A 24,326-nucleotide genomic window follows, 5' to 3' on the forward strand; every position below is an offset into this window, starting at 1 on the left:
ACAGAAGCGACCTCCAGGCTCTGTGACAAGCGGCACAGATCAGCCTTGCGTTGTATTTTCGCCAGGAGACCACAGAGGATGATGGGGCGTTCTCTGCCAGGAGACCCTTGGTTTGGAAGCTGGTATGGGATTTCAGGAATTATCCCAGGGTCTACGTTCCTGCAACCATAAGAGGAACTCCCACCAGACTTAGCTGACTGATAGTGTGACACCAGTCACCTTGGAGGGGCAGATCCGTGACCGTGGGTGCAGAGCCCCTGTGACCACCCTGAGCAGAAGGACAGAGTCACTGGCGAACCTCTTTCTTCAAGAGAGATGACTTTTTGGGTGCCAAACTCCAACTGCATTCACGGCAAAGGTGCCTGCCGTTCCCTAAGCCTAAGGAGGCACCTCACCTGAACCCCTCTTGTTCTTGTGTGCACGACTGAGCACTTGTGCGCAACTTCTCACACCCTCGCTACCCGCCCAGCCAGCCCTCAGCAGAGCTTGTTTTTGGGACAGCCGCCCACACCACCAGCAGTAATTACAGTAAATCCCACTCCCCTGGAACGTGGCACACGAGTTTTTCATGCTGTTGATGCGAGGCAAACCCCGCTAATCCCCCGCGCGCAAAGGGCATCGCACAGGGGCACTGACGTGCAACCGGTGCAGGTAAACAAGCACAAGCTCAGGCTCCTCCTCGCTGCAGGAACACACTGGCCCTGGGAGATGCCTTGCCAGCCTTTGCCCTTTTTCCTGGGGGGAATTCACTGGCCACAACCCCCTGCTTGAAGTGGGGCTCACAGGAGCAGGAATACAGCCCATCAGGGCTTTGCCAGCCACTATTAACGCATTTATCACAATAAACCAGAGCAGGCGCATACTTTAGAACGCCACATGAATAGGGTGAGATGCCCACAGCCCTTTATCAAGAGAAGGAGAAGCAAGTGAGATGCTCCTGGACATGGTTGGCAGCAGTTTTCTTCCTCGTGGCCCACAGCTGGAGAGACCTCGAAGGGCAGGGATGAAAATCCCCGCTGCTGCGACAAGCCTGGCGCAGATCAGCTGGTGGCACTCGATCAAGGCAAGTTTTTGCCTCCTAAGGCTGTACTTCTCCCCTCCACACACACCCTAAACAAAATCTGCTTTTTTAAAACCACCACGAAGTATTTCTAGGCAGGATGCTCGGAGACAGTGCTTGGGGCCAGGGACGAGTCGTGGTGCCCAGGCTTTCGGGCTGGGCTGGCCCTACAAATGATGGCAAAGGGTCATCTCTGAACAGGTTTTCAAAGGGCAAGGCAGGCAGATGGGGTTGCAAGTTGTGAAAGACCAACATAAAGTTTCAGACATTCCTGGACCATTTCAAAACGTGTTTCGACGAGCCCAGTCACATGGGGTTTTTTTTGCAAGGCCTTTTATGATTACATCTCTCAGTAGAAGACTCACAACTGCTTTAAAGAAGGAAAGGAAAACAAACAAAAAGATGCAATTTAACTCCGAATATCTGAAGAGTAAGTAGGGAACCTGACTGGAAAACATGCTGCAGTGTTTATTGGAAGATTAAAACCACCACTGCAAACCACTCGGGTCTGATTTAGATTGTAAAGGCTGGTTTGTTATATAAGTGCAAGGGATGTTTCGGAATCTTCCAGCAAGTCCCTTTCAGCAGCGTCATGCACCACAGAATCAAAGCCAGTGCTCTGGCCAGTCCCCTCCGCCCACGGGGGGCTTACAAGGAGGGGGTTGAGCTGAGGGAGCCCCGCGGCCCCCCCGACCCGGAGCGGGGCAATCCACGGGGAGATGCCCCGAGCAGCCCGGGAGGTACAAGCACTGCAGTGACCCTTCACCTGCTGCAAGGGCTGCTCCCCAAAGGCCAGGCTTCTCCCACCTCCAAAGCGACACCCGGCGCGTTCGAAGCGGAGGGCTGTGGTTAGGGGAGGCGTAAGGTTGCCTGCTCCGAGCGTCCGGCTCCGCATCCACACTCCTCCCGTTCCCATGATCTGCCAGCTCGGTGAACCCTGTTCAGTGTCATCCTGCTCCCAGGCAGAACCCACCGAGTCACCCACACCGACCACGTGGCTGCTGTTCCCCAGGAGCAACGGGGCTGCCCTCCCCAGACTTAATACAACAGCATCGGCAAGGCAAGGCTTTGGAGAGCAACCACATCACGTCTTCTGGCTCAAAGGACAGTGTTTGCTTAATATAACGCACGTTTGTTATAGTCACTTTTACTATAGATGCCTAGACTCCCAGGAATTACAGAAAGAACATTTTTCCACAGTGATATTTTCCTTTCCTATTCATTTTCAAAGCCTCAGGGCTGAAGTTTGCTCTTTCAGGGACAACCCGCAAACAAAGCAACCCCGCACCTTTCGTACAGGTCTTTACATCCTTGCTGACGTAAAGGGTGATGTGCCGACCTGCTGGGCTTCGGCTTGTGACCCCCTGCCCCCACCCCAAAATATCAGCCAGATGAAGGGTTTGTTGCCCTCCCAGCTTACCAGTTCATCAGCGTCTGTGTCCCAGCACAGGCAAGGACCCAGCCATGCTCCTGCTCCGTCACGTTCCCCTGCACAAGCAATGATGCAGCTTGGCGAAATCGTTCATTTACCAACACACCAGCAGAGATCTTCAGAGCTGTGCAAACAGCAGCCAGCCTTGCGAGGCTTCCACACCCTGATCAAAGCGTAATATTTAGCATAAATACACACCTCACTAATCCATACTGAGTTCAGGTCCTGCTTTTTCCACAGAGCCAAGAAGGGAATACAGGCAGGGCACCTGGACAGCACTGAAGATTGCTCGCCAGCCTGGTAGCAAGCTTCGAGCGGCCACCAGCAAGTCCCAGGCCAGGACAAGAAGAAGGGTCTTGGGTGCTCCCTGGGTGACCAGCTCTTGAACTGACCCCAGCCAAGCTGCATCCTCACCTCGCCCCAAACCAACTGGCAGCAGGACTTGGGCGCTGCTGGGGATTACCTTCTCCTCCAGCCTCAAAGGACCTTGGCTGCTGTTAGAAACTCCTTGTCAAACCCCTCCACTTTGCTGACTGCTGAGAGCGGAGCCCGCAGCACACCGTGGTACACCACCACATGCTCTCAACCCTCCTCCAGCAAGTCACCACGGATCAGCGGCCGCTGCAAAGGGAAGAGACACTCGGACATGGCATGCCATCTCCAGACCGTAACCAAGGGTGCAGATGGCCCTGGCCACCTTCAGTGCAGCACTAGGACTAACTTCCTTCCGGTCATTTTGTGAAACGGTTGGCAACTGCAACTCACAACCTTAGCGCAGGGGAAAAGGTGCCTACATTCAGCTCTAGCTGTCTTGAACACATAAGGTAGCCCATCCCAGCAGGAAACATACAGCTCTACTTCATGAAGAACACTTCCAAGGCATCGACATAATGCTCCCTGTTAGATACATACAATTTTGCATGAGCCTGAAGTGTCAATCTGACATTCTGAGCATCTGCTTCGGGCATCTGTGTAACTCACGTTTCATTTGCACTCTTCTCATTGCATTAGTGCTAAAGCAGAGAAGTTTGAGAGCCAAGATTTGCTCCTTGAGATTAGAAGACAGGCAACAAACATCAGGAAGATGTTGGACATTTGGAGAGACTTCTGCACTAGGAGGAGATTACAGCACCAGAGGCAGAGAGGTGGTGGGCTCTTCGTCCCTGGAAGTTTCTAAGACTCAGCTTGAAAAACCCACAGCGACCTGGACTCGTGCTGGCAACAGTCCTGCTTAAATGAAGAGGTTGGAGTGGAGACCACCTGAAGCTCCTTTGAACAAGCACTTCCAGTTTCCAAATATAAGAAAGGTACTAAAAAGGCCCAGAAAAGGGTATCTTACATTAGTTAACAAAAAGAGGCAAGAATATTCTCAGCCTGGTTATTACAGGCAAGGTCACTGCATTCCTCAGTATTTTGTTATTTGAAATGGGGCTGCTGCATATTTGAGAGGTTTTTCATTACAAATGAAGTAGAACAGTTTCTGAAATAGTTCCTGCTGAAGTTTATATCAACCAATTCTTGTTTCCCACCGTCCTATTTTCAAACACACCACATTTCTGCACTGACAACTGCTAATTGCACGGCAGGATCCAAAACATTTTGGCAATAGATCACAAAAACTCCTCAGGATGTAGGAGGAAACATGGGATTACACAAGAAATGGGAACACATTAGCCAGTTAACATGATCAGAAAATTAACATTCAAAAACTCATTTACAGGTTTAGTGTATTAAGAGGGAAACAATTCAAGAAGTTTAGAAGTGTTGTTTCGTATTGCTGGAAAACTACCACGACACCGTTTTTCTCCTGTTCGTATATTTATCTTGCTTGTGAGTTACTCCTGCCTTTAAACCACGGAGCAGATTTCTGCAACGCTACAGCAGAAGTAAATGGGTCGGGTGTGTAACACACGCTGGTCTGTCACAAGTGGGCCCCAAAAGCCAAGAGCTCCAGCATTCCCTTTGGAAGTCTTGCCCACTCCCAGCACAGGTCACCTCCCATCTACTCCCTGACCACGTCTAACCCCGTTTTTAACGTTTATAATTCTGCCAGGGTTCTGCCCGCGGCAACAGCGGAATCGAGACATCAGCAAATAATGGACAGACAACTGTAGAAATAACATTTTTGGTTTAGTGTTTGCGATTTGTTTTACAGCTCATAATGAAATACTGTTAAAAGATATTCTACATTTATACATTTCTAGTAAAATACACTTTTAAAAACATAAGGCACTTTAAGACGGCCTAAAACAAATGCTCATGATAAAAATTCACCCAAAGGGCTGGATGAGAATCCTTTCTAGCCTTAACGTTCAGGTCAGTAAAAGATCAATCCTCTAGTCAGGCAGGCAAATGAAATAATCAATAGAGAGGTTTCCAAGACAGAGTTATTGCTGCATTAGTGTGCATTCTGAAGTAGTCTATTTGAAGTACCTTCAGTTGGGGAGGGAGGGCATAGTGTGAATAAGATGCATTAAAATGTTCTTTGAACTGGGTAACAAAGACACATCGCAGGGATTAAGTTTCATTACTTTCATTGGATTAAATTCCTTCCATTCATTATTGCCAACAAGAGTAAGGAACAAAAAGGAGCTGGTTCTCCCCTCCCTCCCCCCCACTCCCATTATAATTCAACACAAGGTTTCAAAGACTTAAAATGACCAGGACAGAAGCCCATGAAAAACTGCATCTGGCCACTTCAGAGTATGTTTAAATATTCATTACTGACTTCCTCAAGTCTCACCTCCTATTAAAGAAAGAGAAACATAAAAGAATTGGCAACTGTGTCAGTTGCTTCCAGTCACATTGATATTTTGCTTCTTTCTAAGGTGACCCCTGAGCACCTGCATGCAGCCAGCCCCGCAGCCCCCCGGCAGCGGCGGCGGGGCAGGGGATGAATGCGGGCAGCGCCCCGGCCCTGCGGGGAGGAAGGAATGAGCAACTCTGCTTCACACACTTGTGTCTCAGCTCAAGAACAGTTTCAAAAGCCAGACGTGCTGGGCTGCTGTAGCAACAAGGGGACTGATACCAAAACACTGACTGAAGGCTTCACTCCCAGATGCATCTGTAGGAACTGAAACCCACTATTTAAAGCTGACAAAGAGAGCCGTAATGCTGGCAAACCCACCGTCTGCTTCTCAGGGCCCCTGAGAAGGGGGTGGTAGGAACTAATCCCTACCACCTAGCCGTGTATTTTCAAGTTGTGTCTTACCTATAATATTGCCCAGTACATTTTCCAGTCTTTGGGGGCTAACAATTGCTGAACAAGCTGACTCTCAGGGGCTCAGTACGTTAGGCACTACAGGACAAACCTGCATCCCTGGTCCTCTCAAATACATCTCAGAGGGGAAAAAAAACCCCAACCCCAACCAACCAATCAACCATTGATTGGTTTTTCTTACAAGTCCTTGATTGTTTTACATCCTGACTTACTTGAATTGCACTTTAAAGCCCAGCAGCAAAAAGAAAACTTGGTAGCTACATTTGGGAATATATATATATTTAAGAGATGTTTTATCAAGTCTAAAAATGCGTAGAGATATCAACCGCGTAAGCTGTCAAGTTTTGACCTGGCTACAGTGAAGAAGCTGTGAAAAAAGGTTAGCCTGTTAGCCCTCTGAGAATAAGGGCAGAAATGGGATGCCTGTTCAGTTAGGAAAGAAAATACAGTTAAGGATCAAGCCAGATTAGAAGCAGCCACCACCGGTCCTAACCCGTCACACACAGAAGTGCTGGTGTGCCAACAGGAACTGTGGTGAAATCTAACTTTGTGAAGTGTAAAAAAAACCAACACATGACCTCCAGAGAGCTGCTGCTAAAGAGAGGGACGGAGGAGGTGGTACCTCATGGCCCTGAGCTCAGAAGATCTTGAGATCTCAGCTGGTGTGGCTCACTTCCCCTGGCAGAAGAGCCAAGTTCTAGATCACACAGTCGCTAATGTTACATCAGCAGCTCGCTGGAAATCGGGGCTCTGCAATCAGTTTACTGTCCTCCAGCGCTGGTATGACAATATTCACTTGGGGCAGGAAGCATCATCTGAGAGAGGAGATGAAGAACAAAGTACAGGCCACCCTCTGATCCCAGTTTACCCAACAGCATGCAGGTTTCTCACAAAATCTATAGGTTGTTCTTCCCAAGCAAACCTCACGGGATCTGCTAAAGTGACATCCAGTTGCTTTGCACATATACCTTACTGTGTCTTAAAAATAGACTATAAAAAAAGTTATTTGGAAAGGCACAGAGCACGTGCAATTTAGGTCCCTGCAGATCTGTGCATGTGGGAAATCTTTGTACTAAGTTGCAATGATTAATAACGGACAGGGTGCTATTTTACAAACAGATAATTTCTTTCAAATTCCAGTTCTCTCCAAAGGAAACTGGGGAATGAGCAGTGCTGTCAAGGAGATGCAAGGCAAGAAGATCAACCTGCGCACCATGACAGACTGGAATGTGCAAAGTTTCACAGACCTCGTTCTTCAGGTCACATGAAAGGAAACATTGTAGTCTACTACTACTAACAAAAATAATCACTAAAGCTAGTTACAATGAGTAGAATTATCAAAGTGCTTTAATATATAAAGTGTCAAATGTAATTAAACAGGACCATTAACACAGAGCTGCCATAAGACATTCAAATAGGTACCTGTGTTTTCTGAATGCCGGAGCAGAGCACAGGCTTTTAATTTCCCTTGTAGGGCCAAAGTGGGTTAAGAAAAGTTTTTCTCGTTCCTTTAGCTTCTTAACCCAATGTATTTGCTCCTGCTCATGCATTCAAAGGCACAGTTGGATTTGCTTTATCTGAAACTGCATCAAAAGGACTGTCTGCCATGAAATATTGATAAAGGGGCAGCTCTCGCTGAGCCAAACACAACAGCCCCTTAAAGTACATTTACAGATATATGTCATTTTATAATGCTAACCTTTATAAGCTATTTCTTAATACTTCAAAATTCGGAGCTGGTTTCTGCAGCTTTCCTCTAAACACAGTTTAAGATAACTGAATGTGTTATTTCGGCAACCCAACAGACTGACAAAGCTATTGTAACTAGAGCAAATGCAAACAAATAAATAAGGAAGAGGTTTCAAAACCACCTTGTGCAAGACACTCAGACAACGCACCTTAGCCTCCCTACCGGCTTTAACTCTCAAGTTACGAAAAAGAAAAAACACCAACAAACAAAACATTCACCCCAGCACTTCTCTCCATACTTCCAATTCATTAAGCTGCTGCCAGCTTCAAGCAGATGACCCTAAAGATGGAAAGTAATTCTGCGCCAAGCACAGCAGGGCTGGCGGCAGCCGGGGGACATGGCTGTTCAGAAACAAGCAATGTCAGTCAAGACCCTTCCTGCAATTCACAGATAAAAAAGCAAATTTGCTCCAGTAAACTGAGACTCAAAACCATGACGCAGAGCATCACATCTGGACCCTTGCGCAGGCGTGTACAGCCACAAGTCTGGAGTAATACTGAGTCTCAACAGAACAACTTGTCTGTTTTCTGAAGGCACCATAAAGACAGCAACACTCCAGGTGTGATGGGAAGAGGCAGAGGGAGGAAAAATAACAAATACAGTTAGGAGGAAACACTAAGAGCAGCTTGGTATAACAAGGAAGAAAAAAAGGTGGCTCGGTTCTACCACGGCTGTAACATCTGTGACAGCACAGACACACTACACCTCTAGGCGAAGGAAGAGTAGCCAGAGTTTGGAAAAAATCTCCTCCTGAACAGAAAAAAAAAATAATTTTGTAGTGGATGGGTGTAAAATCTGTAACTGAAATCAAAGGAGACAGCAAAAAATCAAAACGCTATATAAAACATTGGGGTCCGTACGTACTCACATGGCATCATTAGCCTGTTTCTGATCTACCACAGTGTTAAGAGAGCTGGACAGTCTCCTTTGCGCTGCAGGAGGACTGAAATCCAGCGAAGTGTCACGTATGAAAATTCTTCTCAATCCGCCAGTGAGAACAAATCCCCCTCCCCAGCGCACAGGAGGGAGAGGGGGTGTCTCCCAGACAGGAGATGTTTCTAACAACCCCAGGCACCCTAAAGGCAGCATGCCACCGAGTTAGTTCCCTAAGCAGCTGCGCCCAGCAGGTCTAGGCTGGCTAAGATGTTCTGCCCCTTACATCGACTTGAGAAGAGTTTCTCGTGAGCCCTTCAGGCCAGAGGCTCGGGCTTCGTTTTTCCATTATTGCTTTTCAAACATGTTTTCCTTCCCGTCTTCCCCTCCCGCTCCCTCTTATCCCAGAAGGACTTTCTGCATCCTGCGCGCAGCGACGCTGGCTTCGTCCTCAGAGTCGGACTCGCTCTGGGAAGTAGAGCTCTGGGAGGCAGAGCTGCAGGGAGAGGAGCACTCCGGGGAGCACAGGTAGTGCATCAGAGGCAGGCGATACTTCCCGCAGAAGTCAACGAACTTGATTTGTCTGACGCAGCTGTCAAAGTAGACACCTGTAAGGGCAGAGGCAACGGGAACAACACGTGAGACCCCACGCGGAGGAAGCCATAAATCCTGCAAGGTTGTGGCTGCTGGCGCAAACGCCTCGAATTAGGATTTAGTTGACACCACACCAGACGCAGAAGCACAAGGGATGCTGGAGGAAAAGGAGGGACCGGGACACCTGTGGAAATGTGGATTTTCTTTTCTTATTAAGAAAAAACCCAAACTGTAAAACTGTATCTGGGAGGCGATTCAGAATGGCACATTCTGCGTGAAAAGACACAGGGCAGCTACTTCCAAAGAATTCAGCAATTTTTTTCTAACCATTTGAAAGAAATCTCACCCAGGCTGGGAATTTGCAAACTTGTTAAATGTCAAATTAATTCATCCACTCTATTTTCAAACTTGTAAAACCTCTTCTACCAGCTAGCAAAAACAGGTTCACAAGTAGACCTTCATAGCTCTACTTTTCTTCTGCTTGAGCGAAGTCACCATGCTGAGCTTGGATGCCACTTTCCATGGCAACAGCGTTGCTGTAACACACAATTACGTTCTCTTCCCGTCACAGCAAGTGATTTTAGACACTGACATTTTCAGAAGTTTCCAGCAGTGTTTTAAGTCCTAGCTGGTCTGGAGTAAACTTTTCTCCTGCAGCGCTAGAGCAACACCGCAGTACCGTGCTAGCTCATAAGGAAAAGCGAGAAAGAGCAAACCCAATCCACTGTTAGCCAAGCTGTGCAAAACTCTAAAAAAGGAAACATTTCTCTCCCTTACAACACAAGTTCCAGCCCTTCCGTCTTAGCTTATGGAGCATGCTTTGATATTGTCCTGTGAGGAGATAAGATAACAGCCTGCATTATGACTGCAGGGTAGATACTAATTAACGATTTTTTTTCCTTAATCTTCTGAAGGCTAAATGAGCAGATCATTTACTCTGGATAAAGATTAAACATTAAGCCAAATTAGGCCCAAGCATTCTAGGCTTTTCTATGAAGTCCTCTCCTTCCAGGAACTACATGTTGTTAGTCCCAAGCAAGAGCTAAACAAATTACTCTTGGTAACTGCCACACACTACAGTCTCTCTCCTCTTTTCCACCCAGAAATGAAGCTTGCTGTTCAGCAAGAGAGCTTGCAAAAGTTCTGTCCATTGCTCAGTCTGAGCTATTTCAGGGCAAATGGATTGGAAACTTCAGACCACAAAGGCGGAGAGGAGTGCTGGGATGAGCTGCGAAGGCTCCGACGGAAACACCGTCTTACCTTCCCATGCAAACACAGTAAACCAGCACTACAGTGCTGAGTATCGCTCCCAAGTGAACACGGGTCCCTAAGGACAAGTTTGCAGGTGGCCCGGAGCTGATGAAATACAACTCTAATTTGGGTGCAACACCACACCTAACCCGACTGAGCTACTAAAGCCACGGCCAGTCAGAGGGAAGAAAACCCAGCAGGTGAAAGCAGGAAGCAGGGCAGCGAAGGTGAACTTACCCCCGCATTTAGGGTTGGGACAGTTGCTGGCCAAGCTCAGATACCGGACCAGATTCTCCGGGAGATCGCTGGGAGCGTAGGGAACACTGCGAGTTTTAATTGTGCGTCCAGCCAGTTCCAGAAGGCTTGGGGGATTGTAGGTCAGGTCACGGACAAACCGAACCACCAAGGGGTTCCCACGCAAGCTAAGCTCTTCCAGGTGAACCAGGTTAAGGATCTCTCGAGGAAGGTAAGTCAGCAGGTTATTGTGCAGGCTAAGGGAGCGCAGGGAATGCAGCCTGCAAACGGAGATGGAAACTCAGTCAAGATGTGCAAGCAAAATCATTCCACAACTGCATTACGCACACCTGGTTACTCTCCCCTCTCCCACCAATTTCTTTTTCTTTGGCATTTCTTCTTTTAAAAGCATAACTTTGTGCTAAAAAAGCTGCTGTTACTCTAGCACACACAATGCCCTAGAAAACTTGGCGCAGCTCCAGAATACCTGTTCAAGAAACACAGTCTTAAATATGCTGCTGTCCCCCTCAGTATTCCCACTCCCACCCCCCAAAAAAGGGTACACAGAACAACAGTACAAAACCTGCGTGCTTTCGGGGGAGATAAGGCTTCCTTGTACCCAGTGCATGCATCAAGAGTGGTTCCACGCAGTACTTTGAATGAAAGTCACCTGATTTTGCTCATGCATTAAAGATGAGCGCCGGTAGGCAACCGGCTCTGGAAAACCCTGTGTTTTCGTTGCTTGCGGCTGCATCGCCTTACGCTGCGATATTACCAGATCTCCAATGTTAAGCAAGGTCAGGCCAGGCTAGCACCGGAACACGTGATAAGCAGGTTTTTGGCTTTTGGAGGAGGTGTTCTCCATCAGGAAGCACAAAGCAATGCTCCAGCACAGCATCCAGGGATGCTCTCTAGCCAGTACAAGTTACAGGACAATTGGACATCGTACATCAAGAACAAAACCACTACACCATCCAATTCCAACTCTGAAACCTCCATGCTGTCATTCAGTCAGTTGCTTTTTGGGTTACAGCTACATACTGAATTCTTCACCTGCCATCTTAGCCAGCCCCTCCAGAGTTGGGCACGTCCTTTTTTCCCCTCCTTATGAAACAGATGAAGCAGTAACTTAGCCTCTAGGGCTCTGCTGAGGGATTTTACAAACACTAAAACATTCTGACATCCCAGAGTAAGAAGTGCCAAGCGAACACAGGGGATGGTACAACACAAAACCACACGCAGAAAGGCTTTGGGTGAAAGACAAAACTGACCAAGCATCCATCACCAAGAATGCAATAGCACGGCAGTTTATCTTTTCAGAGTTGCCCAAGTACTTCCCAGGGCTTTCTGTACAAATCTATGAATTCACCTTAAAGTGTACACTCAGTGATATTTTTTTTCTGTGAGTCTTTGATTGAGATTTTCATATTATATATTCATGGTCTGCCTGCAGTGCACCATGCTAAGGATCTTCTTGTTCAAGTCTAGTTACACCAACAAACCGAAGGACAGATACGTCCTCCCAGGTGCTCTCATCCACACATGCAGAAGGAAAAGCTCAAAGGGTTAATTACGGCTGGTGGCTGATGACAGTAAATACTCACTGTGCCAGCTGCGGTGGAATGCTCTGGATCTTGTTGTCACACAGAACTAGATAGCTTAGAGAAGGTAGGTTTGCTAGTTCAGGTGGAATTGAAGTAATGAAATTCCCTCCAAGGTAGAGAAACTCTAAACTGAAAAAGAGAAGAGAAAACACATTATTTCATTAAGGTTGTTTCCAGTTTCATTTAACAGTAGGTCTTCTCATCTCCTGCATTTTTTAAAGAAAACTTACAGAATACTATGTATGAGATAATTTGCTGGGGGGCGTGAAGCTGAGTTGCACATCAAAATTACAACAGAGCTGCTGTTTCACAACAGATAATGTTGAGATTTACCTCCAGCCTCCTGCAGTCACCATTCTATCTGCCGGCAGGTGCCAGACCACTACATATTCCTACACCAACCCTGCATACAAAGCTCCTGCTGGTATTTCCAAGCAAAAGCAGCCTGTACACAAGGGTCTGCAGCCCTGCTGCAGCCAGTGGGGGTTCTCAGCTTCAGGAGGGGCAAAGCAAGACAGCAGTGGCTCTCCCTGAAAATCCTGGCCCTGCACAAGTGCTAGTCGCTCTTTATGGTATCACTTGACTCCTCGGTGTCTAACTGCAACCTTTCAGCAGAAGTCAGAGGCTGCCAGTCCTGCTTTGATACAGTTCACATGCTGACACCACCACAGCTGCAACAGTGCAGAGCGCACCCGAGCCACACAAGTACATCACACAGTTTCTCAGACACGTTGATTTCACTATACTGAAGTCAAGGAGCCCAAAGCTACCAAAAGCACTGGCTGGGCTTAACTGCAGTTTGGGCCTAAATAAAATGGGGAGAAAAAAAATATAGTATCAAAAATCACTGGATGTCCTGTGGAACTTCCGTGGATGGGAGACAGCAACAAAGAGAGGCACCAGATCCCTTCGGCCAGGTGGAATAGCCGGTATTTGCTGCATCTCTGCCCTCCTAGGAAAAAAATTGGCAAGCACTTTTCTTCAACATAATAGCTTTTGAGTCCCTATTTCAAAGAGTCAGATGTTCCCCCCCCCCCCCCCTCCACCCCCCATTCTCAGATGTCGCCTGGAAGAGGAGCAAAGGCAAGTTCAGTTTGGGTACTTCTGGCTGGGAAGAGACACCACTGCTAATCACGGTCCCGATGCTTTTTCCCATGCCTGACGATGGGGTGGATCCCATGGTCCTGTCTGCCCGTGCTGGTTCAAGATCGCCAGCACGCGCTCAGGTTAGCTGCCCGGCTCCAGCCGTGTCCCCCTGCAATCCACCCAGCATTCCCCGCAGCTCAGGGAAAGAGAAGTCACCCAGGCTCCGTCAGCCTTGCTTTGAGAACAGCTTATAACCTCCTTGGAATGGAAGATACCTTCATCCCACTCCAGCAACTGGGAAAGGTATTGGGTACAACCGGCAAAGAAACACAGGACCAAACAACCCAAGGGACACTGTGGTCAATCCAGAGGCAGGTCTGAACCCTAAAACTGTTCCCCAGCACGTGTGGAGCACCGGAGTAGCTCCTCCCTGAGGCTTCCCCTGGGACGGAGCGGAAGACCAGTAGAAAGAGACTAATTCATTCAGTTCCTGCAAGAAACTTGAACCTCAAAGATCCAACGACAGCACCTAATTGGGCTACGGGGGCCACTAACACAGCACAAAGGTCCATCTGCCCAACAGCACGGAACAGAACAACAGACCCCACAACACAACACTCGCAGACTTCACTTCCCCCGGAGTCGCCTGCCTTTCTGGAGTACATCAGAGGCAAGCCAAACAACTGAAATCTCACAAAGTGGGCACAAATTAACTGAATTTGACTATATGAAAGGAAGGAACTACCCTTGCTTCAGTTGAGAGATCAAGTGGGACAGCCACGGGAAGGTTACTCTGAACACTCAAGAAAGTACACAGGGAAAACCACCACTACCCCACTGCTCACAGTAGCCTCTTCTATGCAGAGAACCTGTAGGTGAGGAGCAGGGGTAGGAGGAAGGCTGCTGCGCAGAGACCGCATCAAGGGGGATTATTTTTAATTAAATTTTGATCCCCTCACAAAGCCCCAAGTTTTAACCAAAATTCCTCCTTCAGCTTCCATTGTCTCCCAAGGTGGATTTAGGCTGCTCGGCTCTCATTAGGGACTTAACTGCTGACCACACAATTCCTAGGCGTATTTTAACTCCATGCCATTGCTGGAGCCCACACTGAAAACTGTTGGGCAAGGGAATTCTAGTAACGTGGATTTCAATGTTTAAACAAGGTTTAGATGTGTACAAGTTTCCACTTCCTAGGAGAAATGAATAATTAACTCTTCATCCTCTGTGTCTGAAGACAATCATGTCTGTAAAGCCACATTGTATAAAAACATATACTACCAGGAGGAGGAGAAGACGGGTGCAAAATACATAGTAAAAAATATTTCTGAGAGTCATTGCGAGGCCCGAAATGTGTAAGTTTACTGTGCAAACTAAGCAGGCAAAAGCACTGCCTACAAACTACTCACAGCTTTCAAATCCATTCTTTGCAAAGTCTGAGTAATAAGAACACTCAGTTATACTAGCTAGGACGTAAAGCTCCACACAACACACAACAAACTGCTTCTAACTAAAAAAAAACTCCACTAAATAAGGGAACTCCTTCACTGGCAGCAAAGGGTTTCTTAAAAATTCTTTTCTTTTTACTGGTCTTCTGAAACACTTTTTTGAGGTCAGCAGACTAACAAGTCCCTGGGCCCAGTCTAGTACAGCAAATTCAGAATTTCCAACATCAATTTAAGATATGAGCTAGACGGTAAATTTATTTAAAAAAGCACAGGGAGGAGGTTTTGAAACTATAAAGAAACTTATTTTAAAGTTGTTCTTACAGCTTCCACTGAAACACGGCTCAGTAGGCAAAAGAGATGTGTAACTCCTGTCCCCAAAATATAATTTGCTAGATCCTAGTGTTGGCTGAGCGAGATGGAAAAAAATAACACCAGTCATTTCTGCATCAAATTGAAGTGTCAAGAATTGCTTGAGCGAAGCGAATCACGACACAGGCAAGGACTTCCACGGGATGCAACCCTTTTGCGAGGAGCGCCAACCACACCACCGGGGCCACAGTCTGTTCCCAGCTCATCTGCTCCCAGCCTGATCCTGTGCCATACCCAGCGCATACGCAGAGGCCACGGCAACGCTGGCTCTCCACATGTCCTACTCGCAGGGCAGTTTGCTGCTCAGTACGAGCAAGAGAGCGCTGAGCTCTGCCCTCCTCACGAAAGAGCCTGCAACAAGGCAATCCACCACGGTTACCGTTTTTTCACCGGAGGACCACAGTAGAGACGGGACGGAGCTCAGCCAATACTTCTAACTAACCTTTCACACCAAGACCCAGTTTTTCTGACAATCATTAATCTGTGTAGTCGTTTGGACAAGCCGGCTAAGGTCTCATGCATCACTGTGTACACAGAGGGAGAGCTGGAATTTTTCTGTACTTTCAAAAGTCAGTCCAGGAACTTGGAAAAAAAAGAAAGATCAGCCAGCCTCAAACAAATGTAAGCTCGGTTCCTATTTTTGAAGGTAGAATAAATTACGTGCTTCCAACCTGCCACACAGGCTCTGGCTGAACAAGTATCAAGGGGCGACAAACACTAGCAAAACCCGTCTTCAGAAAAATTGAAAAAAAACCTCCATTTGACAGAGCAACTAATGGGGGGCGACACTTTCTCTCCTGTTTTTTAGCAATGTTTACAAATGCACTAATAAAAAGCCCGAGGCCCTTTCAGCCTCACAGCCAGCAGGTCCCTCGCTCCGCACAGCCAGGACGAGCTGTGCCAAGGAGCAGCCAGCACGCCAGGTTGTCCTGGCTTCGGCCGGGACAGTTAATTTTCTTCCTAGCAGCTGGTATAGCACCATGTTTTGGCTTTAGGATAAGAGTAATGTTGGTAACGTTGCTAAGCAGGGTTTACACTAGATGAAGGACTTCTCAGCTTCTCACGCACCACCCTACCAGCAAGTAAGCAGGCTGGAGTGGCACAAGAAGCTGGGAGGGGACACAGCCAGGACAGCTGACCCAACCAGACCAAAGGGATATTCCATACCATAGGACATCATGCTCAGTATATAAACTGGGGAGGGGGCTGGGGGGGGAAGCTGCTCAGAGGCTGCTGCTTGGGAACCGGCTGGGCATCGGTCAGCGGGTGAGTAACTGCATTATGCATCACTTGTTTTGTATATGCTAATCCTTTTATCATTTAGTATTATTTCCCCTTCCTTTTCTGCCCTAGTAACTGTCTTTATCTCAACTCACTGATTTTACTCCCCCCTCCCCAATTCTCTCCCCCATCCCACGGAGGGAATGATCAAGCAGCTGCGTGATGTTTAGCTACTGGCTGGGGTTAAACCACAACACAAGCCCCTCGTGTGTCACTCCTCTCTGGCAGGGGATTTCACACCACCGGGTTGCAGGGTGGCAGTGAAAATCCTGTTAGAGTGGGGAAATGCCCGAACATGAATCGATTCAGGTTGCGGCAGCAAAGTTTAACGTGCCAAGAGACCGTACATTTCTGCTTGAGTATGTCCTTAAGGTTTCCAGGTCATCGTATACCACAAAACAAATCAAAAAGCCCCAAAACACCCAGTAAATAAGAGCCCACTCTACACACTCCAGGTATTTTTTTATACCCTATCAATTACCACGCTTTCATAGTCGTGTTTCAAGGGGAGAATGTCTCCTGGCATGGAAGATACTCAAATTTTAAATCCACCCTCTTTCCCCACAGATGCTTCTTTGGGTAAAATTTAACAGCTGACATCAAACAGATGCATCTAAATAGGTAATCTAAAAAGAAACAACAGAGCCTGAAATAGCTCCAGGTCTTTTTAAGATAAACTTTTTAGCAAGAAATTTCCAGGGCAGTTTTGAGGCTCATGCAAGGCAGGAATTTAAAAGCAGCCCACAGTACACTCCTGTTAACCCTGTTCTGCAATTTGTTAATTCCTGAGAGAACTGCATAGCCTTTGCTGACACGCAAATTTAAGATCAAACAGTTGTCTGAAAACTATTTGCAAAACGTTTGAAGAGGGGAAGAAAAAGGGAGGCAGCAAGCAGATTTCCTAATGCTGTATCTTTATCAAAGCTTCCCTTGCCGTTTTTCCCACACTGTAACAGCCCTTCTTAAGCATATGCTTGTCTAACACGCTTAATACTACCCACAAATAAAAGCAAATACTCTGGTTTTCATGGCACCTAAGCCTCTACACAAAACTTGGATGAATCCAGTTAGGCGTTTGAGGCCTTTGATCCCAGCCCTTGCACAACTGGGCTTTACTAGAGGGATCCAAGCAAGAAGGAAAGAAGCATGCACGGCAGACACCTGGGAAGAGCCTGGCTCTTTTCCAAGCTCTTTCCACCTGCTCCTGGTGCTCTACTGAGCATGAGAGTATTCACTGGAAGAGTCAGACTAAACCTGAAATTCACGTCTGGAGATTCAAGGTATTAACTTCATTTCACTAAGCTCTTGAGAATTTTTCTCTTTATGGGACACTTGCAGGCGTGCACGCTGACGAGGGCAATCCACACACCCTTAAGTCAAAAGCCACAGTTGGACAGTAAGCATCAGAGCTGTGTTTTACCAGACTTGCCAAACAGATTTCGTCCAGAACGGGGACAAGTAGACAACCGCATTTCCAGCTCACCAGCCATAACACACATTGTCCCTCAGCACATCCCCAGCTGGATCAGCAGAGGAAGGACAGACCCAGCCAGCGCAGCGGTGGGATGCCTACGCAGATCACAGTTCAGGAGCTGCTGGGGGCTGTGAATTGAGTCTGAGAGAGAGAGGCTGCCTATAACATCTCACGCCAAAAACTCAGCAAGGTCAGTGTCGGAGGGAGAACTACAGAAAAGATGACACTTCGGTCTACCTACGCTAAGCTCATCTTTTATCTGGTACCAAACAGGAAAGCAATGCAAAGAGAGCTGCTCTCACCTACCTGGTGCATTTCCTACTCGACATTCACAGCAACAGCCAACGCTGCAATTGAGGTCTTGCACTGTGCTGACACTGCTAGCTGCCTGAACCGGGGGCGGCGGGCTTACCGAAGGAGCTGGCACAGCCTCAACATAACTTAACAAAAGCCTTCAGCAGGGCCCACACTTACCTTTCTCAGAAACATGAGGCTGTTGCTGGTCACCACAGACACCTATGGTGGAACTGGAAGGAAAGAGAGTTGCATTTTCCTAATGGAAAACATGAATCAAAGGCTATTGATCCTTGGTGCCAGCATGCTATGATCAGCATCATCCTGCTGCCATCACCAGAGCAATCATGATCATCCACCGATGAAGCAGTGCGAAGAAGTCTGAAGCAGCAGGACATCTATCTATGGGTGGTACTTCTACAACAGCCTAGGAGGTAACTGATAATCAGGCAAAAGGCACTCACTTTCCCCGCAGGATCCTGCACTGCACACAAAGATTTGTGTGGGCAAGGATGGGGCAGATGGCCGAAGCTGGAAGGAGTAAGACAAGACAGCAGCAGGACCGGTTGTGGTTTTTAATTGCTTTTTATTAGCTTGCCAGATCACCAGGAACATGCTAGGGAAAAGTTTTTGCACAGAACGTCTGACCCCAGATTTCTGAGAAGTTGAAGATTTATTATCTTCATGTGAGTAACACCGCACGGCACACGTGTCTCATTTCAGGGCCTTTGCCTCTGTAGCTGCCAGCGTGTTCCTTCTCCTTTGGCATATCAGACCCATCAGCTTTCTAGTCCTTCAGCTTCACCATGCAGGTTCCTTACCTGCTGCAGGAGTTACCTGGCCTTCGCTAAAACCAACATGCTACCCCTTCAGAAACTACAACAGGAAACTACAGGGTGCAGAGGAAAGACTTAACTGCTTAGTTATCAAGAATTTTTTAAAAGTTTCACGAGAGCTCAGACGTTCCCTGGAAACATAAGTAGTATTTCTAGATCTCTGCAGCTCTGCTTTGCTCTATAATCAGTGACTGGAGGAAATGGGAAGCTGCCAGGGTCACAGGAAGAAGAGCACTGCTGGCCTCAGGAGCTCAAGTACCAGCAGGAGGAACGTGTCCTATCAAAGTGCTGCTTGCATTCATTCCTCTGTGGCCTCAGAGATCATACAACATGAAAAAAATGTTTTTCATGGGAGGTTGCATCTGGAAAAAGGCTCAGAGTCTTGGCTTGCCAGCAACAGCGAGATGGACCCTTGCGGCTCGAGCTGCGAGGTTAACAGAAGCCCCAACACCTACACCAGATGCCGCCTCCCAGCCCAGAGTGCAGAAGCGAATGGGGAGGTCTCCGTGTTGCCCTGCCACAGCAGCTGGCTCTGCTCTGTCCTCACTCAGGCTCGTTTTACCCACTTCAACACCACGCACACTCACACTGCAGACACCCCTCTTGCTGGCAGGCGAGAGGAGGATCTAGCAACAGTTTCTCTACACATTCACTATCTTTTTGGCAAGTGTGTTGGGTCACTGGTTATCTGGCTCCCACTGAGTAGATTCAGGATTCCCTCTGAAGGAACATTAGATTATAAAGCATTGTTTTCTCCCAGCTCTGGCAAGCAAGTGTGCCACTTCCTTTGGTTACTTGAGCAGTCCCGGATACAGAAGGGTCACTGATGGCACAGTGGTAAAGAAGTTGACAATCCTGGTGGAGCACCAATTCGCTATCTTGAGCTAAAGTTCAATTATATTATGGTGACACATTAGCAGAAGTTCAATGAGTTAGCAGTAATTACGCGGGCAGCAGACACAAGCTGGGTCTAGTCTCGTTTTTCTACCTGACACATCACTTTGTAATGATAACCAGACAGTTCAATAGTCTTGTCCCCATTCACCTTCTCAGAATTCTGGGGTTCAAGCATGACCAGCCCAAGAAAAGCTGCAGGACAGGACAAACCGAAGCCCTTCTTCAGGACAGGCCAGAGGAACAAAGCAGAATAACCATGCACCAGGAATTTGACAGGGGTACAGCACGGAGCATAGCCCACTGGGGCATCATGTGCAGTGCTATGCAGCCTGATTATCTTCCTGAGGTCAGCAGTGTAACAAAAAGCAGGGCTGAGGTTTGTTTTCTTGGGGAAAAAAGGAAAAAAAAATAATCACAACCACAGATGACAGCGTGTAAGCAGCAGCAGGGAGCCTCTGCCTCAGAGGTGGCAGCAACAACCAGATCCCAACCACATCCTGGATGCTACCAGGCATGCCACAGAGGCAACATGCATCATCTCCCACACAACTGTCCTCCTCCATCGGCCTCCTCTCCTTTGAAGTTGGTGCCGCTGTCCTCATTTCCCTCATTATCCCTGAAGCGACGGCTACTGAACAGAGAGAAAACTGAGGTTCCTCCTTCCCCTGACAGCCCCAACGCAGGACGCATCCCAACTCTGCCAAGGACATGGGCATTCTCTACCACTCAAAATGCCTCATAGCATCTCTCTAACTTCACTTAACCCACAATTGCTCCAAATCCTCAAGAGGTGCACCTGGGCAAAAGTCACATACCCAACTGTATTTACATTACAGCAGACAAAACCATACCCTACCAGCACTCAAGCAGCTCTGGCACAACCTGCCTACCTCAGGCCGTGGGAGACAGCATCCCACACACAACATCCAGTGCTTCCACTGGATGCAGCTCTGCTGAGCCATCAGGGCAAATCCAGCTATTTAGGGTCAAGGTTGCTGGAATTTGCGTAAGAGGCTGCCTCAGGTGAGTCCTTTGGCAAAGAGCTGGAGCAAAGAGAGTTCAGACCCAAAGCCTTAGCACAGAGCCATGCAGGGGCTAGTCTGCGGCATGAGAAACCAGCAGGACTCACCAAAGTGCCTGCACGTAACACACAAGTCGGAACACGGCCTCCAGCTTGCCCAGGAGGAGGCCAGGCCTCAGATGTACCTACCCCAGGTCAACGTGGGCAGTCAATACCCAGTCCTACCAAGCATCGGTGGGGTGGGAACAGTTGGTAGGAACTGCCGTGATTCAGCCATGGGTTTCCATGCCATGGGCCTGCGGTTGTTTGGCCCAGCCCCGGAGCCACACGTACCACCGCATCCGAGCGCGGCCCAGGGATCAACGCTTCAGAAGGCCTGTCAGCTGATCTGCCGGATCTACATGAGCCAGAGGGGTGGAGAGAAACACAACACCCCCCACCCCCACCCCCCCCAATGCCAGCAAGCACCCAGATGAGACTGGAGCTGTATCAGAAAGGCCCTATTGTCTGCACGAGCCACAGCCAGATCTCTGTTTCCCCGTGCAGCCCACCGCACAGCCACCAGCTGCAAGAGACCGGGGGTTTTATTTTGCTCTCGCCTAGAGATCTGCATTAGAGCAGAGCCATGGGGTGCCTGCTGTGCGTCAATGCTCCTACCAACCGTGCCATCGTTCTGAGGAGCCTCCCCTCACCAAGGCAGCCGGCGGACTGGGAAATCCCAAGCAAGCCGCCCATTGTGCCCACTGTCTGCCCGGCCAGCGGCTCCAGTGGTTGGCAACTGCGCCTGGCCAAGGGGAAGAGCCACGTTAGCGGCTGCAGTGCCTGGAGACAGCTGAGGCTGGGCAAAACTCACTCCCCGAGTGGGAGCGAGGTGCAAGGCGTGCTGCCGGCGGTGGCCAGAAAATCCGGTTGGGTTTACCTGGCAGCCGCGGGGCTTCCCTCACCCCCCACCCCCGCCGGGCAACGGCCCAGGCCCGGCCCCGGGGGCGCGGGAGGCCCGTCCCGCCCGGCGCCCTGCCCTCACCTGCGGAGCTCCTGGATGTCGGGCGGGATGCCGTGGAGGCGGTTGCCGCCGAGGCTGAGGCTCTGCAGCCCGCGGAGCCCCAGCAGGGCGGGCGGCACCTCTGCGAAGCGGTTCCCGCTGAGGTTGAGGACGCGGAGGGAGCGGCCGAGCGGGGCCTGCCCCAGCCCCTTGGGCAGCGAGCCGGGCCCGCCCAGCCGGTTGTTCTTGGCCAGGAGCGTGTGGAGACGCGGCAGGGCCAGCAGCTCGGCGCCCAGCTCCGCCAGCCCCGTCCCGCTCACGTCCAGCACCTCCAGCGCCGGGAACCACTGCGACAGCCCGGCGGGCAGCGGGCCCGACAGCCGCCGCGGCGACAGCACCAGCCGCCGCGCCTCCGCGCTGCGCCGCGCCGCCAGCTCGGCCGCCAGCTCCGCCTCGGCCGCCTCCTCCTCGCCCTCCGCCGCCGGGCCGCGCCGCTCCAGCTCCAGCTCCGGCTCCGGCTCCGGCTGCGGGGCCGCGCCGCCCGCCGCCGCCATCCCGCCCGCACCGCCCGCCGTCCCCGCGCGCCGCCGCCGCCCCTGCGTCACCCCGGGGTCTCCCACGCCTCGCCCCGCCCCGCCCCACCCCGGAATCTGAATAGCTCCGCCGCCGCCCTCACCCACCCCGCGGCCCTACGGTGCTATGCTCGATCCCGGGCGCGCCGCTCGCTGAGGAGAGAGCGGCCCCCGCGGCTGCAGAGGGGTGAGAGATCTTTATGCAGGTTGCGGGGCGCCCGCGGGCGGGCGGCAGGAAGAGAGGGAGCCTCGTCGCGGCCCCGGAACGCGCATGCGAGGAAGGTGCGGAGGCGGGGCGGCCGGCGGCCGCGTCAGTGGAGATGTGCAGGCTTGGCCGGCACCCCCGGCGGCCGGTTAGTGACCCCGTGGGACCGGTACTCGGCCTCCGGGCTACCGTTACAGCGCGCTGCCGGCGGGCCTGGCTCAGCCGGGCTGCTGGAGAACCGCTGGGTGCCCGCGGGGGGCTTGGAAATGGCACCTGCTCCCTTCACAGGCTCTTATGCCAGGCTCACTGGAGCCGGATACTAAAGCTCTTGACTCTTTCTGACTGAAAAATTAAAACCACAGCCTTCCTCCTCGCCTTTTCAGTCACCCTCAGGCCCCGAGGGAAAGGCACCGGCAGTCCCCTGTATGGCACAAGGCCTTTGTGGCAGCTGCTGGTGGCGGAGCCCGGCCTGTGGCGTCCCGGCCTGTGGCGTCCCGGCCTGTGGTCACCCGGCCTGTGACATCCTGGCCTTGTGGCCACGGTGTGTCTGCTTCAGTCCCTGCGGACCTGCTGCTGGAGGAGCCCAGCAGAGGTGCCCCCCAGAAGTACCTGGGTGTATCTCCTTGCCTGGATGTGAAAAGACAGTTTTAATCCCACACCAGGGCATTGGTGGGAGTTAATCTGCTACACCCAAGTCTGTCAGGTGGAGAGGCCTGGTGCAGGTTACAGCTCGATGTGGAGCTGACCCTGGGTGTACCCACACACGAACAGGCAACTCAAGATTTGTGATTTCAATTCATCGCCCTTTGGACACAGGTTAACAGCGGTGTAATCAGTAATCACCCATTGGAAGAAGCAGCAGCAGCAGCGCGTGATGACAATGAGAAGATTCACAGCCCAAGGGAACTTTTGACCTGACAAAGTGTGGGCTTAAACACTCGTGATATGTAGAGGAACCAAAAAGAAGGGGGCGGCAATTGCCCACCTGCTTAAAGTACTTCGTAGACACAAAAGTCTCTGTCAGAGTGGAAGAAACACAAACAACCCACGGTTGGTTTGCATCAGACAAGAGTTTAAAAACAACACGTGAAGCAGTAACAATGCTGAGTTCAAAGGCGTCCAGAATATTATGGATGAAACCCATGGTCCACTTGTCCTTCCTTTGGTGCTCCTATGAACTTGGGATTTTACCACTACAAATATTTTGAAGTGCTGCCTCCCATTCCTGAGAGCAGGAGTTGTCAGGGCTGCGTTCAGCCTTCGAGCAGGGGTATGCTAGAGTGGGTGGGCATGAACAGGTCACCTGCCATTGGACTTGTTTAATTTGTTTTATAAGTTTATACGGATTTACAGGTGCAATATATAAACATATTTTTTCAATATAATTTTGCCCACTCTGTAAAGGTTGTGCTGTTTCAGCTGGATCAGGACAGTTTGTGGAAGGGTTTATGAAAGCACAGGAGTAAGGTCACCTCGATTTTGCTCTTGTCTTCTGCAGTGCTTTAAGTCTGCGTTCTCCCAAAGTTGTCTCCTATGAACTGGTTCAGTATTTTTCAGGAGCTGAGTCTTATTATAGATCAGTTTGCTCCCATCTTCAGAATTAAAATTAATGAAGACCTTAAAAATGCAGTTCGGAGTCTTGATCAACCACTTAAATAGCCTGTTTCTCAGTTTGAAGCTTAACAGTGCTGCAGAACTGTGAAGCAGTCAAGTGTGCGTAGCTATAGTGCAGCAACTTTCTAATATTCAGATGTGCTTCCCTCCATAAACAGATAGGTTGGAGTTTTTGTCAGGCCTCTGCTAGCAGTGGGCAACAGACTTGGCTTTTCCTCTCTCCCACCCCAAC

The 24,326-nt window shown here is 49.7% G+C and overlaps 1 protein-coding gene across 1 annotated transcript; it reads right to left on the minus strand.

Moving 5' to 3' along the window:
• Positions 1 to 4,601: 4,601 nt before the first annotated feature.
• Positions 4,602 to 23,624, minus strand: LRRC58 (leucine rich repeat containing 58). The gene is made up of 5 exons (XM_037389794.1): positions 23,466 to 23,624; positions 21,746 to 22,176; positions 12,019 to 12,147; positions 10,418 to 10,695; positions 4,602 to 8,943 (listed from the first exon to the last, which is right to left on the minus strand). The coding sequence occupies exons 1-5, from the start codon at positions 23,622 to 23,624 to the stop codon at positions 8,735 to 8,737; spliced, it is 1,206 nt and encodes a 401-aa protein (XP_037245691.1). The 3' UTR covers positions 4,602 to 8,734.
• Positions 23,625 to 24,326: the final 702 nt, after the last annotated feature.

This window comes from Falco rusticolus, chromosome 5 (genome assembly GCF_015220075.1).
Source record: "Falco rusticolus isolate bFalRus1 chromosome 5, bFalRus1.pri, whole genome shotgun sequence".
In the NCBI taxonomy this organism is placed as follows: Eukaryota; Metazoa; Chordata; class Aves; order Falconiformes; family Falconidae; genus Falco; species Falco rusticolus.